At 38.4% G+C, this 19576-nt stretch overlaps 1 protein-coding gene across 2 annotated transcripts in view; it reads right to left on the reverse strand.

The window, feature by feature from the left end:
• Positions 1-19576, reverse strand: part of Pros1 (protein S) — a 68389-nt gene that overhangs the window by 4829 nt on the left and 43984 nt on the right. For both annotated transcript variants that reach the window (XM_059277346.1, XM_059277347.1), the window contains 6 exons: positions 18799-18920; positions 16575-16690; positions 13300-13489; positions 9157-9324; positions 7584-7752; positions 939-1087 (listed from right to left, as the gene is read on the reverse strand). In XM_059277346.1, coding sequence (XP_059133329.1) covers positions 939-1087; positions 7584-7752; positions 9157-9324; positions 13300-13489; positions 16575-16690; positions 18799-18920 — 914 coding nt within the window. The remainder of the gene's footprint in view (positions 1-938; positions 1088-7583; positions 7753-9156; positions 9325-13299; positions 13490-16574; positions 16691-18798; positions 18921-19576) is intronic.

Raw genomic sequence — 19576 nt, forward strand, 5'->3', positions numbered from 1 at the left:
GTCTATACTTCCCAACTCTGGATTACTTGAGGGAATCTTTAACTTCATAAATATTCACATCCTTAATTCAGGCCAAATCAGGCATGTTGGTACATTCCCTTAATCCCAGCAATTGGGAGGGAGAAGCAAGTGGACTTCTGTGAGTTTGTGACCAGCCTGGTCTACACAGTGAGTTCCAGGACAGCCAGGGCTACACAGGGAGATGGGGAATTTGGGGGCGGGGAGGGTTGTTACTCAACAGACACTCCCTTCAAATTACATTCTAATTTGCAAGATGAATTCTGCCTTTTTGTTTATTATGGGGCAAACAAAAATTCCAATCTTGGCATAAACAAGCTATTGGCAAAACCTTGCTGGAATGCCAGTGCATGACCTGGGAGCAGGTATTAGCTATTAGCACTATGAGAAATTGGAATAGCATGGGTCTCCCGGTAAAGTTGGTGTTTCTTTCTATCAAAGACTTTCCTGTTCTTCTTCATTCCAAATTGGGAGTCAGCAGAAAGAAACCAAGGGGGACAGTTTCAGTTTTCTCCTCTTTTCTTGATGTACTCATGGGGTAAAAGATTAAAGTTCAAGAGAGAACCAACAATTACAACTGTATACCAAAGAACTGAGAGTGGATTGTTATGACACCCTATTTTGTATACAGAGAAGTTCCTATAATAAATACTTCCAATTCTGAATATGGGTAGATTTCTACGCACTCTGTGATGTCTCCAAGCAGCCTGTGTGTGAGTCTTATGTCCAAGGCAACCTATACGTGAGTCATATATCCATGGCAGCCTGTGCTTGAGTCTACCAAACCATAGCTCCAGATGCAAAAGTTTCTCAGTACCCCATTATCTTCTCCTTCCAGACCTTGGAAATCAGCCAACAAGTCAGGAAAAAGGAGACAAACAAAAGAGAGAGAGCTTCATCTAGATTGGGAATAAGGTTACCTGAGAATTTTCTGAGCTGGAGCCCACCAAGGACAAGGCAAAGGGGACCGTGTCTCCAGAAACCAAGGCAAACATAACTCCAGTGCCGGTGGATGGACGAATATTCAAGGTCACATTCATTTGCCATCCTTCTGCATTGGTTACATTATCTATTTAAAATGATAAAGTGTGACACAAAGCAATCATAATTACAATAGAGAAAATCGTAATCATCAATTACCATAATCTGATTAACAGTCAAAGATACTTTGTGAAGCACTAAAGTCTTAGTTTTTTCTCAATGATGCAGATCACTGCAGCAATACAGAACAGGGCTACTTTATTTTTAAATGCAAGTGGAGTCTCTACATTTCCATTCTTCCAAGAGGAAAATTCTGGGCTGTAATATTAAGGAGCTCCCCAAACTTGCCCTGTTTCTCTTTAATCTATTCCTCTCATGAAAATTCACCGATGTTCAGACCTCAGAGTGTTCAGACCTTACAGTACACATTTAGAAGAAAGTTCAACAGATTTACTGTATTCTTCCTGATATAAAACATTGATACAGAAGCCATCAATCCCCCATCATTACTCATTCTACAGCAATGGGAAGGGAAAACATGTTCTATATTCAGGAAGAGCTAAATTGTCTGGTAGCAGAGAAAAATGGTGAAGTCTACAGTTAATTTTTTTTTTTTTAAAGTCAAAGTATCTTTATTTACAGGTGATATGATAGTATACACAAATGACCCTAAAAATTGCAGCAGGGAACTCCTGCAGTTGATAAACACTTTCAGCAAAGTAGGTGGATACATGATTAACTCATAAATGACAGAGGAGAAAGAAATCAGGGAAGCAACACCCTTCACAATAGCCACACATAATACAAAATACCTTGAGCATAACTCTAACGAAGTAAAAGACTTGTATGTTAAAAACTTCAAATATTTGAAGGAGGAAATTGAAGAAGCTATCAGAAGATGAAAAGATCTCACATGCTTGTGCATTGGCAGCATTAACATAGGACCATCCTACCAAAAGCAATCTATAGATTCAATGCAATCTTCATCAAAAATCAAATCCTATTATTCAAAGATTTTGTAAGGACAATTGCAGGGGCCGGGGATGTCTTTCTGTATTCTGTGAATAAGTGTTGCTCTGATTGGTTGATAAATAAAGCTTCATTAGCCTATGGCAATTCAGCTTAGAGTCATGTGGGAAATCCAACGGAGATATACGGAGAAAAGAAAGGAGAGTAGAGAAAGATGTCAGCAGCTGCTGGAGAAGCAAGATTCCAGCAGACTGGTAATGCCACGGCCATGTGTCAAAACATAGAGTAATAGAAATGGGTTAATTTAAGAAGATAGAGCTAGCTAGCAAGAATTCTTAGCCATAGGCCATACAATTGGTGATTAATATAAATCTCTGAATGATTATTTTATAAACAGCTGTGGGACTGCAGGGCTTAGCCGGCCGGGCTGGGGGGAAGGTGAGGGGGGCGGGAGGGGGGAGAACAAGGGAATCTGTGGCTGATATGTAGAACTTAATTGTACTGCAAAATAAAAATTAAAAAAAAAATAATTATAAATTTGTAGTATAGCTTGAAATCTGGAATGGTGAGAGACCTCCAGCAGTAACTGTTATTATTATTATTCAGTTTTGTTTTTCAGCTCTTTGATTTTCCATACAAAGTTGAGAATTGTCTGTAGCCAGAATTCTCTCCGGTCCCACCCCACGGTCCATGTTTCTCCAGTCCGGCTAAGCCTTGCAGTCCCACAGCTGTTTACAGTTAATTTTTAAATTAGGTTTGGGACTTTTGCTCTGTAATAGTCTTGTCTGAATACTTCCCATCTTTTAAATCATTAAGCTAGTTATCTACCAAAGTGGACTGCAGGCAATAGGAGGTATGTGTCTCTATCATCATGTTATTTTTCATAGCAGACAATAAATATTCACTGAGTTTATATTTTCAAAGTAGTCATGCATGCATAATTATAGTCAGGTCAACGATGGAGACATATATGACAATGTTCTCCTAAGATGACATCTCCTAGTGATGTTATGGTTGGCTTACTTAATTTAAGTCTATTCTGTGATGTTCACCAAATGATGGAATTGGCAGGGTGATAGTTAGCTTTAATCATCAACTTGGCATAACCTAGAATTAACTGGGAGAAAATTCTTAATGAGGGGTTGTCTACATTGACTAGGCCTGTGGGCATATTTGTGGAGAGTTGTCCTAATTAAGTTAATTAATGCAGAGACCCGGCCCACTACAGGTGGCAGCATTCCCTAGGCAGATGGTCCTAAGCTGAGTGGAAAAACTGAGCTGAGCATAAACAAGCAAACAAGTGAGCATGCATACAATCTTTTCGTTCTAGTCTTGAATATGGCTGTGACTAGCTATTTCAAGTCCCTGCCACTGTAACTTCCCCAGTATGACCTGGCACTGTAAGCTGAAATAAATCCCTTCCTCCTCTAAGTTGCTTTTGGAAATGCAGCCAAAACAGAAGACACAGTTTTCAGAACATAGTCACCCGTTAACGGTCACAAATTACTTAACCTCAAGTACTTCTAAAAATTAGTTTATAATATAATTGAAGTGTTCTCCATTTATTATGAAGTAATATGTAACAAATTACATATACCACCTGGAGTCTTTGAAAGGGTAAAAATGAATGAAGAAATGTTTTTTTTTTTTTTTTAGGCTAGATGTTCTTCTATTTAGCTGCATATAATGAGACTACACTTCTCATTATAACTCTTATACAGAAAGAATATATGGAATTATTGTGAAATAAATTAAGCAAAGGATATTAAACTCATACTAAAATGAATATTAAAATGTGTGGAAGTTATGTTATAATATTAAATATTAATTATGAAGTAAGTCGTTTTTAAATTATCCACAAAATAAGGAAGTAATTTTTTTTAGCTACAATATAACTTATTTTAATTCATTTTTTCTGGAAAATTTCCTTTTACAAACTGAGTTCTGGGAAGGGGCCCTCCAGGGATCACTGCTGTTTTGCTTTTTTTACTGTAAAGCCAAAGAAGGACATGAGCTGGAAGCCAGAGCTCACGACAGTCCCATGGTTACAATTAGGACAGCTGCAAGCATGTCCTGCTCACGCAGATGAGCCAGGGATGACACAGAGGAAGAGCTTACCTGCCCTTGGGGCATCAGTGAGGTCAAAGCACTATTCAACGTGGACTTGGAATATAGTTTGTCTGACAGGTACAAGGCTAATAACCAAGAAGACTCAATTAAAATCATGATTAACATTAAAAGTAATTTGAGTTCTTATTGGAAAGACTCCTTCTGATGTTCATTTCCCTGTATGTAAATAAGAAAGATATTGAAGGACGGGAAATTTGACCTCTAGTTGGAAGCTGGTGAGCTCTCCTTTATTGCCCTTCCTGCCTTGAACAAAAGGTCTGTCACTTCAGTAGCCAGCCAGACAAACCTTAAGCCAGAACCAGCCATTTAAAACACTCCATAGACACTTTAGGATAATTCCACAATGGAAGCTAATTGCTCAGCTCTGGAGGGTCTAGCCTCTCAGCCAAGGCTGTTTGGCTATCACAGTCCTCAGGGAACTCTGGATGACCCTGTCATGATTTCCACTGAGACCAGAGCAGGGGCACTGACCCTGGTAGCCTAGCGGAGGATCTTCTAAGGCCAGCACTAAAGAGACAACTCTGCGCCTGGTGGGAAGGCTCCTACTGTGGCTATAAAAGCAGGCTATTTGGCTCCCCGAGCCACTTCCCCTGGTGCTTGAAACAGCAGGACTAACAAAAGGCGTCTCTGAAGTGTTCTCCTCTTGCCTACGTTGGCCAGCGCGGGCTGAGCTGGTAATATGAATAAAGTCGCGGTACAAACACCATCAAGGCAGCCAGGTAGAGAGGCGGGGGCACTACAATGGCAATAGGAAAAGCAGAAGAGTTGCCAGCAGGCTTCGGTGGCAAAGCAGCAAGGCAACCAGCTGCTCGACAGCTGGAGAAGCAGCAGCTGAACAGGTAGAGAGTAGCCAGGGCAGGAACAGGCACTGGGAGGAGAGAGAGGGTGGAGAACTGAGGAGGAAGGTTAGAAAGCTGTAAAGAGCCAGAGAAGAGGCCCTGGGGGCCACGGTTACTGGAGGAGTTATAAAAGCTCTCAAGTGTTTAGGGCTAAGGGGTCTCAGACACCCCAGAGCCAGGAACTATAACATCAGCTGCTGCTGCGACGTGTCGTGGAATTTAAACTTCCTGGACTGAGATTACAGAACTACGGGTCCCAATTCTTAAAGCCTACAGGAGAGATGGGACACTAAAGGGGGCTACCTTCTGCTGCTCCTGCAGCCTTCCCACTGCCACCATTTACTCCTGTCAAACGCTAAAGAATGTAAAGCTGCCAAGGATCAGGACTTGAGGAACTTTTCATTGCCCACCCTTGATTTCCATGCAGGCAGAGTGTAGCTAGAGTTTTCCTGCTTGGCCCACAGTCAGGACAAATCTCTCTCACCTGCCAGTCCCACAGCCGCTCAGACCCGACCAAGTAAACACAGAGACTTATATTGGTTACAAACTCTATGGCCGTGGCAGGCTTCTTGCTAACTGTTCTTACAGCTTAAATTAATCCATTTCCATTAATCTATACCTTGCCACGTGGCTCGTGGCTTACCGGCATCTTCACATGCTGTTTCTCATCGTGGCGGCTGGCAGTGTCTCTTACTCAGCCTTCCACTTCCCAGCTTTATTCTCCTCCTTGTCCCGCCTACACTTCCTGCCTGGCCACTGGCCAATCAGTGATTTATGTATTAACCAATCAGCAACACACTTGACATTCAGACCATCCCACAGCAGCAGAGGAAAGATCTCAGCTGGTCAGTGGCTAACAGGGTCAGCATCCTGAGCACCTGCCTTATCCTAATTTAAAGTTGATCAATGATCTGCCCACCATGGAGAATGAACGTTGGCCAGTCAGGCCCAGACATTCTATATAACTTTGAATTCCTAATTTGCACAAAAGGACCTGAACATGGACAACAGATAAGAATCTTTCCTATATCAATACACAAAACACCTATTTCTTTGTTCCAAGGGTTGCTACCTGGCTCACTGATAGTCATAACTGCATCTCCTATCTAACCCAAGGAGATACCCTGATGAAAAAGCAGTGCCTGTACCCCTCAGGTCCAGACTCCTGGCTACTGTTGCTGGACCCAAGAACCTGCTTAGGCAACATGTCATCGCCACTGATATATGGAAAGGTGTTCAATTTAAGTAGAAACTACAAAAATTATATTTAAAACTATAACATTTCAATTGGATCTATCGGATTAGAAAACTATTTTGAGCATGAACTTTATGCTTTTATTAAGAGTAGCAATTAATAATCTTTAGAAGAGAATGGAATCAGTCCTATACTAAATATATATCTGCAGGATCTTTGATGGAGGAAATCTAATTCTGAAATTCTCTCATATACACACTTAACTATACAAAAGTGCAGGATGGACACTCAGGGATATTCACAGCAGGTTATTTGTAAAGGTGCACTCAGACTTCACTGTGAACCCAATCTGATAAGAATTTCTACTCATAAAAAAACTAAGAAAAAAAAAAGAAAACTAATGAAAACTAAAAATCAAACAAACAAACAAACAAAAAAAGAACCTAAACTTCTAGTAAATCAGCCTCTAATCAAACAGAAACCTGAATTGGACTGGCACATTTTCCAAAGGTATTAAAAAATAGTCTGTGAAAAGCTAGGTGATATATTTTAACAAGCAATTTATTTGGCTCAAGGTAGAAGGTAGAAATCTAAATAGCATGATGGCAACTCTTGTGAGGCTTAGGGTAAATGGTGGGCCCAGGACAGAGGAAATGATCTCAGGAGGGGACATGAATCCAGGGAACAGGGTCCTTCACAAAAGGTCTTCTCTTTATAAAACCCACCCCTTAAGTACTAATTCAATAAATGTCTCAAATCCTCACTAAATTGAGCAGTCTCCCCCCATATCCATGTCAATAAAGGCTGAGCCAAGGGCAAGTGTACTCATTTCCAGACACAAGTAGTATTCATTTCAGTCTCTACTACTGCATGTAAAATACCCACCTCTAAACCAAGCATTACAGAACATACTAAGACACATGAGAAAACAACATACAGTAAAGAAACAATATAACCAAGCTCACATGAACACATGCTGCAACTTAAAAAATTAGTTTATAACGAGTATGCTAAAGGCTTGGTATGAGCTATACAGCATACATAGGCATTATATATTTTGTAAATGCATAAGCAACCTCAGGAAAGACAGAAATCTTAACACAGATCAACAGAAGGGAATGATAGAAATCAAAACCAATCCCTTCTGTGCATTGATTGATGTACTCAAACAGACTACAAAAGCCGTGAACTTTAAAACTGATCAAGGAATCTACCCCCAATGAACCAGGCCATATGCCAGTAAACTTTAATAATAATAAGCAGATTTACCAGTCTAGACATGTTTTCCTAAAATTCCTGAAAATTTTGTAAGTATTTAACCGAACAAATAAGACAATGCCTGTCATAACAGTTACTCACTCAGTGATGCTAACAGAATAAATCATTGCAGTTTGTCAGTGGATGCATTTAATGATTAATGAGAAAAGAGAAACATAACAGGAATCACTTACTGTAATCTACGCTGAACTGAGCAATTCCAGAACCAGGGTAGTAAGAGCCCTTCTCTACTGTGAGGAAGCAATGCTTATTTTGTTTTCCTTGAATAATTTCCTTTGCACCTAAAGCTCCTTGTTTCATCAAATTCCAGCCTCGTATACACCCATCCAGACGAGGATTAATCTAGCACAATAAGATATAAATCAAGGAGTACATTTTAAACTTATGTAGGAAAGATAAATACCTTTAATTGATTCCCAGTATAGGTTACATTTGGATGGAAAACCTTTCATTGATAGCTTATTAAAATACTTTTAATTAGATCTATTTTTTTCTTTCTGATAGATAATACTTTTCAATAAAATGAGACCATACCATTGAAGGCCTGCAGTGGGGTCCTGATGATATCTACAACCTGAGTCCCCCCTGCTTCTCCCATATCATCCAGATTCAGAGGTAAATCCTCTCTATGCTTCTTCTCAGGTGGCCCCAGACTCTAAGCTGCTATCATTCTTGGTGTGCATTTACAATATAGGTTTATCTGCCAATGCAGATGCTACTCCTCTTCAAGAACAAGAGGCTTGCATTTTTTCGGCCTCACCAAAGCATCCAGCCAGCTTCAAGAGGCATGGTAGCTATTTTATAAATGACTGATTCTTCTTGAATAATTTACTTTCCCATTAAGTACCGTAATTCATCAATTTCAAAAGTTTGGAATATTCGTTTTGGCATGGATTAACTAATCCAAATTATTATCACATAGAAATCTATTAAAAGTTAAAATAACTGAGTCGTGATAAGAGAAAGGCAGATAGATATGAAGTAGTTAATATTTAAGTTAGATCAACAATTAAATCAACCAGATCATCTGGCAGGGTCATGAATTCAGGTGACTTTATTCCTTCCTTTCTTTCTTTTTTGTTTTGTTTTTCAAGACAGGGTTTCTCTGTACAGCTCTGACCTTTCTGGAACTTGCCATGTAGACCAGGCTGGCCTCAAACTCAGAGACCCACCTGCCTCTACCTCTGAGTGCTGGTTAAATGACATTTTGTAAACTCTTCAAAGACAGTAATTGATTTCTTCAACTCTATTCAGTGGTTATTTAATAAGCATTGTACTCAGAATATTGTATTCATCTGTTGTAACTAACAATTTTTATAATCTGTTCCATCCACCATCTTTGTTACCCTTAACCTCCAAATTTATGTCTTAAAATAAAGCTTTGAAAGATTTTGGCTTCTACAAAATACATATGATTTTGGGATTAGATGTGTGTTTTTGCACACTTAATGGCTGAGTGTAGAACATTACAATGTAAACACTGAACTGACAACTTGAGAATTTAACAAACCCACTGCTAAATGAATAATGCTGTAATTTAAACGGACACAAAACCACAACAGTCATTTTCTTATTTCCTTACTATAATTTCAGTGGTCTAAAGTTCTTTTCCCATGTTCAATACAAATTATCACACTTGGTGTGTTTAGCAAAATTACTTCTATGGAGTATCATGAAAGCACATCTTTAAACCTATGACAGATAAAGGAATTCACTCAAGATGAACAGCACAAGCCACGTCATTACCGGTTTAATGAGTGCACTTTCCACTTTCCGAGGTAATCCTGCAAAGTATATTTTGGTATCCAGAAATCCATCTGTAGGTTTAAAAAGGCTCCCAAGTTTATTTATATTCATCACAGCTTCTTTAGCTATTTTAATGCTGACACTGTCATCTAATTCTTCCACAGACACCTACAATTAAAAACACGGGGCAAACATCACTGCATGGCTACTTAAGATAGTTGACTGAAAAATCATATTATCCCATTAAATAATTTTCTATAGCAATCAATATAATAAAAACTTTAATTTCTGATAAAAGTTTAAGGTGATAGAATTTTATCTCAATAGTACATCTTATTTTAAAGTTTAAAAACACTAACAGTTCAACATTCAGTTATAATCTATACCTTTGATCCCTTCATGCCTGTCTTAGTTAGGATTTCTATTGCTATAAAGAGACACCATTACCATGGCAGCTCTTATAAAGAAAAACATTCAGTTGAGGTGGTGGCTTACAGTACAGAGGTTTAGTCCATTGTCATCGTGGTAGGGAGCATGGTGACATGCAGGCAGACATGGTGCTTGCTACATTTTGATCAGAAAGCAACAGGAAGTGGACTGTATGTCACACTGAGCAAAGCTTTAGCAAAAGAGACATCAAAGCCTGCCCCCACAGTACCACACTTCCTCCAACAAGGCCACACCTCCTAATAGCATGCCATTCCCTTTGGGGGCCATTTTCTGTCAAACCACAATGCCATAAAGTAAAGTTTCAAAAAGAAAGCTGAGCTTTTTTACTTGAAGAAAATTTTAAGATCTCTTATTTTTTCAACCGATGCATTATGCATCCAGAATCAATAAAATAGTAAGTTTATAATATTAGTTACAAAAAAAATCAGTAATGCCCAGCATTCTGTGCAGCATATACAAACTGTATTTTTTTCAAAATCTGAAATTAGTCCTTAAAAACTGAATGCTCAAAATGAAGAATTTTGAAAGTAATTTTGGTTTTAAAAAAATGGTTTAAAAAAATGACGGTAAGCATGAATAAAAAGACATCCGACACAATCAGGAGATAGCTGTTACAATTGCCTCCCACAAGACTGCCACACTCACGCTGCAAAGGCTTACTAATCAATAACAGAAGGCAAACAACAGCATGTAAACACAGTAAAATGTACACGTATTCCCATTCTCTTTGACCAGTATCGATTGCTTGGAAACAAATTACAAGTCACTTTAGCTGTCACGCTTCTCTGATCGGAGCAACGTCTGATTTTTGAAGTGTGTAAACCAGTTCTATATGTTCAAGATGTAATTTTACATTTCGGTGTTTTAAGAACACTTTGCCCGTAATTCGAGACACATGCTTCTAATCCATATACCTGCACATGAGACCCCTCTAAGCAGAAACTCACATGCATAAGCCTGGCTCACTTGTAACTCTGATTATACACTGCTTGTATCTGTGGATTCACGTTACTAAAGTGAATACCAATTAAAAAATCATTAATATAGTTTGAACAAAGACTCACCATAAAAAATGTCCCAAGAATGTGTCCACTTTTCCACACCCCGCTGTGAGCTCTCTAACCTAGCTACAGCCAACCCTGCTCTGGGTTACTACAGTGGTCTCTCAACCCCTGCCCTACTCTCTATCAAATGGTTTCCAAAAAGTCATTAGATTTTGATTAGAACTATTCTTTAAAATGTAAGTTACATTCTGTCACTTCTCAAAACTATCCAGGGATTTCCCACACAGCATAAAATCCAGTCTTCACTGTGGTCCCCAAAGACCTTTATCTAGACCTTGGTGCTGACTTCATTTTTATCTGTTCTTCTCCCCCATTCCAAAGCATCTACACTCATCTTTGTGCTGTTTGTCAAACACACCAAACACATCCTCCCCGTGAGACTTGGAACTTGCTGTTCACACTGCACAGAATCACTTTATAATCCCCCCACACACACATTTTTCATGAGCTGGTCTCTCAAGCCTCTATTCAGATGTAGTCTTGTCTAGTTCGCCTCTTCAATTCCACAAGCTCACTGACTGTACGCACACTCCGTGTCACGCCTTGCCTCGCTTTCCTTTGCTTTCCTAGCATCAGTGAGCACCTGACATAATTGATCTGCCGCTTGCCACTCAGTGTTAGAATGCAAGCTTCACATGACCAATGACCGCTTCATTCATCATTGTAGCCTTACCTGGTAGAATAAAGATTAGCAAGTGTAGGCCTCAATAAATATCTGTTGAATGAGTTACAATGCCAGTACCGGGATCATACAAAATAAGTGACAAAATCACTTGGGTTTTTTTTTTTTTTTTGGTTTTGTTTTCTTTTGGTTTTGTTTGTTTGTTTGTTTGTTTTTTGAGACAAGGTTTCTCTGTGTAGCTTTAGCGCCTTTCCTAGAACTCGATCTGTAGCCCAGGCTAGCCTTGAACTCACATAGATCTGCTTACCTCTGCCTCCCAAGTGCTTAGATTAAAGGCATGCTCCACCACCGCCCAGTGACAAAATCACTTTCAAAGTAGCATTATTTCCTTGACTTTGAGCCATGATTGTTTAATCACTGCATGGCCTACGTAGTTCTTACGAATTATAAAACAATTCTGGATCGTGCGTTTTATATTTAATTTCTTCTCATTTTAAATTATATTTTGAAAATTTAAAATAATTTAAAATTAAGGAATCAGTTGCTATCAAAAAAATGTTCAGTTTATAGACTAATTTAAATGAACACTTGTCAATTAAAATGACACACAAGCATGAGGACCTGAGTTTGTATCCCTAACACACAGCCATTGACGATGACATACACCAGTATTCCCACTGTTGGAGACACAGACAGATGCCCGGAATTTGCTGACCAGTTAGTCTTGCCAAATCAGTGAGCTCCAGGTGAGAGACCCCACCTCAAAAAATAAGGTGGAAAGCAAGAGGAAGACACCAGGGCTCAGACCAAGCACATGCACACAGGTGTGCTTATACTCACGCACATTATATAAATCTTATAAAGGGCGATTGAAATTAGAACATGAACATGTCACTAAATACTAGTTTAACAACGATCACAAATACTGAATCTCAACACGGAACTGAAGCTGCCTCCTGTCATCTTACTCTCCTACCTCAAAGAGCCCCACATTCTAAGGTGCAGACTCCTGATTTTTTTTTTTTTTCTGTTTTGTTTTTTTTTTTTGAGACAGGATTTCTCTGTGTAGCTTTGCGCCTTTCCCGGAACTCACTTGGTAGCCCAGGCTGGCCTCAAACTCACAGAGATCCGCCTGGCTCTGCCTCCCGAGTGCTGGGATTAAAGGTGTGCGCCACCACCGCCCGGCAGGTGCAGACTCTTGAAACAGCTGCGGAATGCTGAGAGAACCCAGGGCCCTCCCACACTTCTCCCCACTATCAACAAGGGGTAATCTTTTTTTCAAGGAAAGTTTCGGTTTTAACTGAACTGATTAAAAAGATGACCGCAATTACTAATAGAAAACAAATTTATACTATTATATGAAAATGTTAAAGTACTCTGGTTGCTGAATGCTAAGTGTATGCTATTTATTTGTTCAGAACTGGCTACTTATCTATATACTTACATTTAAAATAGAATTAACTTTTTGTTGTTGTTATGGTATGCATTTCTCTAATTAAAAAAAAATACTTTCTGAGCAGTGGTGGCACATACCTTTAATGCCAGCACTCGGGAGGCAGAGGCAGGCAGATCTCTGGCTGCACAGTAAAACCCTATCTCGGGGGGAAAAAAGAAAGAAAGAAAGAAAGAAAGAAAGAAAGAAAGAAAGAAAGAAAGAAAGAAAGAAAGAAAGAAAGCAAGCAAAACAAAAAAACTCATGACAACTAAGGGTGATTTTCTTTGATCAGGGAAATCTTCACATTAACTTATGCCTGCTAATGAATCCTGACCTGGCAGGGAGATCCAATACTCACTTAAAAAACAGCTACTAAAAAGAGTGAAAATTTGAAAACAGAACAGTTCAAAAGTAACTAGAATAATTTTTCAAGTTGCTCCCAGGACTAACATTGTGTAGAATGCACTTCATGTAACATTGGGAAACCCAACATAATTTGGTTTGACAATCAGATTATAATTTTACAGAAAGTACATCAAAGTAAAAAAATAATTCTGAAATTCCAAACATACCATATTCCATATACCATTGTTAATAGCATTGCCTCCAGTTGTGATTTGGGTTGAAAACTCATTCTTAAACTGGACTTCAATCTTCCCATCACGAAGTGCAATCAGGAGCCAATTTGAGTGATCAAGAGATTCTGCATACAATATGATGCCTTCTGAATCATATGTCCGAAAATCAAATTCAGCTGAAAATCTAAACAAAGAGACATTCTTCTTGTGAGAGTGAACTCAGAAGGTTCACTGTATCCCCCAACACACACACTTGTCCTGGCAAATAGTACTATACTGAAAGAGAAAAAAAATTCCTGAGATTTAAAAAGAAGACTTTTAAAAACAGATTTAAGAGCGCAGCATTAAATTGTTCACCAATTGTCGATAGTTCTATATGTATTTCAAAATCTGGTTATTATAATATCTTGATTATTCTTGGAGTCTTTTTTTCTCAATACTTTGGTAATTTTTTTCATTTATGGTAGTGTTTTGAAGGCAAAACACTAAAATTAATGCACGTGTACAGGTATTGGGTTTCCTAGAACCTTTTATATACTCTAAATGTAAGAGCAAGGTGTGTGTGTGTGTGTGTGTGTTTGCTGAATCCATGAGTGATTAGTAAAAGATGTTACAATGGCATGCTTGATTTATCTAGAAAAAGCATATGCTCCCTCTGATTTCACATATGCCAGTAAAGGATCACTTACAGGGCACCACAAGGTAACTTTTGGATGATTAAAATTATAAGTAAACTATCATGTAATCATTAAAAAGAAGCAGCATGGCTCTGTCTTACCTAAGGACAAGATTGTGAGCCATAAGATCTGACCAAAAATTATGACCATGCAGCACCACGGCAGGTGCCATGAACACTTCGCATAACACACCAACTCTGTGTGAGACATGTTTGGAGTGGTGTGTGCCTTTGGTTGTATGAACTATGCTACTGTGTCACTCAAGAGCTCCATAGACAAAAATGTCCTGAATTCATCAGGAAGAGGGTAGGAACACACAGTAGTGCCAAAATGAAGCTAGAAGAGCTGAGTAAGGGCTTAGCCACCGTAAGGAAAATGGCCGCCAGGAAGGTTGGAGACCCCTCCTTTCAAGTGCATTAAAAAGTTTTACAGAAAAGAAAGGAAGGAATTCAAGGAGGGGGAAAAAGGGGAAATGGAAAAAGAGAGAAAGGAAGAAAGAAGAAGAGAAAAGCTTTCCAAACACTGTGATAGCATAAATCACTGAAGTAGGTGAATTAAGCTTAACAATATAGTCGAGCTAGTCATTGGGAGAGAGTGCACTCTGATCATGCTTGGTGTTATCAAGACTCTGGGCATGTGCACAGTATAACTAGCACAGGATGGAAAATCTTATGGTGCTGCGTGTTGACTGAGTGCCTGCCCTTAGAATGTATTAGTGAGAACCAGCGTGAAGTTCCTCAAGGCACCAGCTAATAAAAATGTTTAAACAAAATAAACATAAAATGTTTAAATAAAACAAAGACAAATAGGAAAAAAACAGTTGTATAAATATTTATCATGAAACTAAAAGAATTTGAGTTAACGAGTCAGGACTTCTGATTGTTGCTAATAAGTCAACAAAGAATCCAATATAGATATCCCATCATCACATATTAATAGTCACAAAGGCAGCATTTGTAACGGAGACAGACCTTCCTCAAAGGAAACCAAGAAAAAGAGGCAGAATAAATAAATATTCCCGTATTTTGAATTCCCAAGTAAGTATTTGAAAGAGGTAAAATGTAGAGTGAACTGCATTGGATGGATAATACTATAATATGAATGCAAGGACCTGTTCATATTTTAAAAAAAAAAAGAAAAGAAAAGGAACCATTTCCTTTGCCATAAGGACTTATGTCCTTCTTCACAATTGTCTGAGCATTTGGCTGATGCGAAGAATGAACTATCTTGCCAAAAACTAAATCTGTGTTTGGTCACAATCTTCTAGGAGTTGATCCTATTATGGAGATAATTTCCTTTTCTTTGTAAAATAATGCTAAATAGTATTTCAAAGAGTCATGTTCTGCATGTGTTCTTTCTGGAATACATCATCACATCCTGAATCATTACATTGGGGATCAATTTATTCTGTTTCAAAAGTATTGGAGAGTTGAAAAGAGACAGAATTTGTCAACATTTGGCAGGGCAAGGGAAGCAGTTGGTTATGGGAAACAGAGGTGAAGAGGTTTGCTTTAGGAAATCACTTTATAAATATTCATCAAACTGTGCACTTAATATGGAATGTATAAAAGATATTACACTTCTGAAAGTGTAGAGTAAATAAATCAATGAAGAAACTAAGGAATACTGAGGAAATTGGTTTGCTAATTCTGATCCAATATTAGGTACCGAGTTAGAATGAGTTGTCCTAAAAAAATAAATAATGTGAAAGTAAATAAAGATATATTGCAACAGTTTTCTCCCTCATCCTCACTGCTGTTATAGCAAAGAAGGGTTTCTAGTCTCACTCAGAAGAAAATAATATTCGTTCAGAGATGTTTGTGGTGAAAATCAGATATCGAGGGAAATGGATGTCCAAGCAACATACTCACTTAAGTCAATCTTAGAATAACTTTCAATGTTCTTTCATGATAAGACTTCTACACATTCAGTTCAATTGATTAGTGAATGATCTGTGTTTAATTAAGTTCTAAACATGAATGATCATTTCATTAATATTATTTTGAAAGTTAGGCTTTAAACTTAACTTCAAATAATTTTCCCTTCTCTTTATTACATCAATTATTGCTTCTAGTTTCAACATGTACTGAGAAAACTGGCCAAGTGAGAATCATCGTTGAGAAGCACAAACACTTTCTCTAAAGTCGGTCTAACTACAGCAGCAAAAGCTGAGTATTCAAACTGCCAAACTAAGTAAGCATTTCTTTAGAATACTTCTTGAGCCATCTTCTTAATTTTCCTTATTAGTTTTGAATGTAACGACATTCCATCAGTACACTGATATTTTCACTCAGTTTTTATAATGTATAAAAAAAGGAGTTACATTTTCACAGGTGAGTTAGATCTAACTTCCCAGCTTCTTGGGAAATATGCAACCACTGGGAAATGGGAAAGGGTGGGATAAAGTAAGTTCGCATTGGCAAAGCCAGCCTTGGTGGACTTGAAAAGGCTTCTAGTGTGAAAATTACATGTGTGAAGATCACCTACATGGTAATATGCCTAAGTTATCAGATTGATGACAAACCTACGGCTGTCTGTCTCCTCTCCTCGTCTGTTTAACCTGCAGGAATTCCCACTGACATTGGTCCTCACCTGGTGATTTCTGGCAAACGAAACTTCAGATACAAGACAACTCCTGCAAATTGCTCAGCCAAGTATAATAATTCATAGTTTTTGTCCAGGTTCAAGGAAAGGCACACAGGAATACCCTGGAGGAAAACCAAATGCATGGATTATTGTCTGCAGTTTGTCTTCTCCCTGTAGCTCCCCAAACAGCCTGGGAAACACCCTCCCATCAGAATGGCTCTGCCAGCAATAATGAATAACTTCCATTTCCCTGCAAAACCCATCCATAAGCCTCCAAAAATACGTGTGCATGGCTTTAGATTTATCATTTTTTATTGTATTATTTATTATTTCTTTCACAAACCTCAGTGCGAAACACAAACTTTTCCTTCCAGTCCCAGCAAATATGTCTTCAATAAACTGTACAATGCCTGGCATTAATTATATCTGCATATCTTTCGTTTGGTTATTAAGAAAAAAGTATTGTGAGCAAAAATGTGCTATCAGCATACTCAAGAGAATGCTGACAACTCAGGAGGGGATAAACCTAAATGAGCTTCTCATTCTCTAAGAAATTTACATGAAAATGATTCAAAGTCATGTGATCTTTTAGCAAGTATTTGTTCCTTAAAGCTGAAGAACAACATTAAAGTAGAAAGTTACCTAGAGATGAGATTTGGGGGACAGTGAAGGACATTTTGCAATGGATTCTGCAATTATTAAATAGAGCCCCAGAAAAAAAGTTTTCATAACCATTCCAAGGTGGATAGTAGTATGTACTACAGAACATACTGAAATAATAAAGGATTAAGCTATAAAATAAAAAATTCTACTACATGGCCTTTCAACTGAGGAGCCCCAGAATTATTATTTATACCCATTAACCTCCTGATCTTTCTTCATGTGGGTAATGTGATTTTTTTTAAGCATATACTGATTCATCATGGTCATATGTGTATATATATATACACAGTGAAATCATTATTTAGGAATTTTAAGCAGTCTGACTCATAATCATATATAATTTGACCCTTACATGTTTTAAAATGCAAGAATAGAAAGAGTAACTAGTATGTATGACTTATTATTTCTAAAAGAAAAAAAAGGAGGAAGGTGGGGCGGTCAAATGTTACCTTATTTACTCAATAAAGGAAAAATTAAAACCATCCTATGAATTGATTTCTTGGGTCAATTATGCATTAAATCTGAGTGTTGAAAAGCGTGTTTTGAGACATACTGATGAACATAATTGCCTTCTGAATTATGATGCTTTTAAAGTCACGAGATCTTCTTGTGAGAAATCTGTTTCCACCAAGATGTTTATGAACATTTATAAGCACAAAAAAAGGCATTGGGCAAGCTTTCCAGAATGTAATATAGGACATCAGAAAATGTTATCACTAAAATTTCTATGGAATATTCTTTTAGTGGGATTAGGGGATATCCTGGAGATAGATGCTTCTTCATAAGCAGCCCCTTGTAAAACCAAAGACTAGAACTGCCAGGCTTTAATTACTGGTCAGAGAAATGAGACCTGGGTCCTCTGAGACTGGAAGGAGACATGAACACTGAATTGCAGAGGGGTCATTACTTGATAACTATCTAAATGTGGTTCCAAGATCCCAACACTTCATAATGGATAACTACCTAGCTGGAGGCTTTCTGATAAAGAACAAAGGCATACCATTGCCCTGTCAAGTGAGATTCAACTGAATGGGCCTGCCAATTGTCAGGACAGGAAAATAGTACTCTGGAGAGATGTCTGTTCTGAAGATTTTATAAGTCTTTAAAAAAAGAGAGACGACTAAACTGCACATGGGCACAACGTTCGGTCTAGCCATTGTTCTTATCCCTTGAGAGCCACTCTGCAGTGTTTTCTCTGGCCACTGACAGCTCTCTCCCTCTGAGAATATGTTTCCCTATTCTACAACAAATTCACCTATCTTCCACATTGTGCTCTGTATTTCAACTGAATTCTTTCAGTGAAGATTAATGCTCTTCACTGAAAGGCCAGGGAGCAGGGATCCTGGTACCACCTGGGTCTCTCATTTCAGAAAGGAGAAGTTTTTTGTTTGTTTGTTTCGTTTTTGTTTTCTTCTACTTTCTCTGTATAGCCCTAGCTGTTCTGGAACTCACTCTGTAGACCAGGCTAGCCTCAGAGATCCTCCTGCCTCTGCCTGTCTGGTGCTGGGATTCAAGGCATGTCCCACCATGCCCAGCTTGGTAAGAAGCTAGGATTTAAAAGGTTTACCTCACAACTCTTCTGGTCTTGGGCAAGTTTGAATCCTTTCTTCCCATCACAGTAACACGAGTAGCCTCCAGGGTAATTGACGCACAGTTGAGCACACACGTTCTCAGAGCATTCATCCACATCTGAGGTGAAAAGAGAAGAACACTTCATAGCTTCTAAATGTCCAATTCAATAGGCACAGGAGTCGTTAGTTACTCAGAAAATGGAATTGCTATGACAGCATATCTAAACACGTGACCTAGAAATTTAAGAGCTCTAAGTGCTCTTTTATGTATATATCTCAAATATTCTTTATTGTTTTCAATAATTAATAAGTGTGGTAATTATACTAATTTATGATCAGAAAAGCATTTAGGGTCTCCTCTGTCATTTCTGTGTAGCCTTGGCTGTCCTGGAATTTGCTTTGTAGACTAGGCTGGCCTCAAACTCAGAGATTCGCCTGCATCTGCCTCCCTAATGCTGACGTTAGAGGTGTCCTCCATGGCCTGCCTTTTGTTTGTTGAAAACTAGCATTTGTTGTTAGTCACCTGATGTTTATCTGACAGCCTGATGCAGAGGTGGGCAGGGAGTGTCTATTTAGAGGACTAAGACAGCCCAAGATAAATTGTAATTAGACTCTGACCGTGGAACAATTAGAACCCTTCAGAGTCATTGCAGCTTTAACCAATCTATCAGCCTTGGTAGTTCCAGCTTCTTTGTAGTAATTCCGATCCATACAAGTATCTACCATACATATCTAGACAGGATTATCTACCCAATCATCTGCTGTCTGCTCCTG

Source organism: Peromyscus eremicus, chromosome 12 (assembly GCF_949786415.1).
Source record: "Peromyscus eremicus chromosome 12, PerEre_H2_v1, whole genome shotgun sequence".
Taxonomy (NCBI): domain Eukaryota; kingdom Metazoa; phylum Chordata; class Mammalia; order Rodentia; family Cricetidae; genus Peromyscus; species Peromyscus eremicus.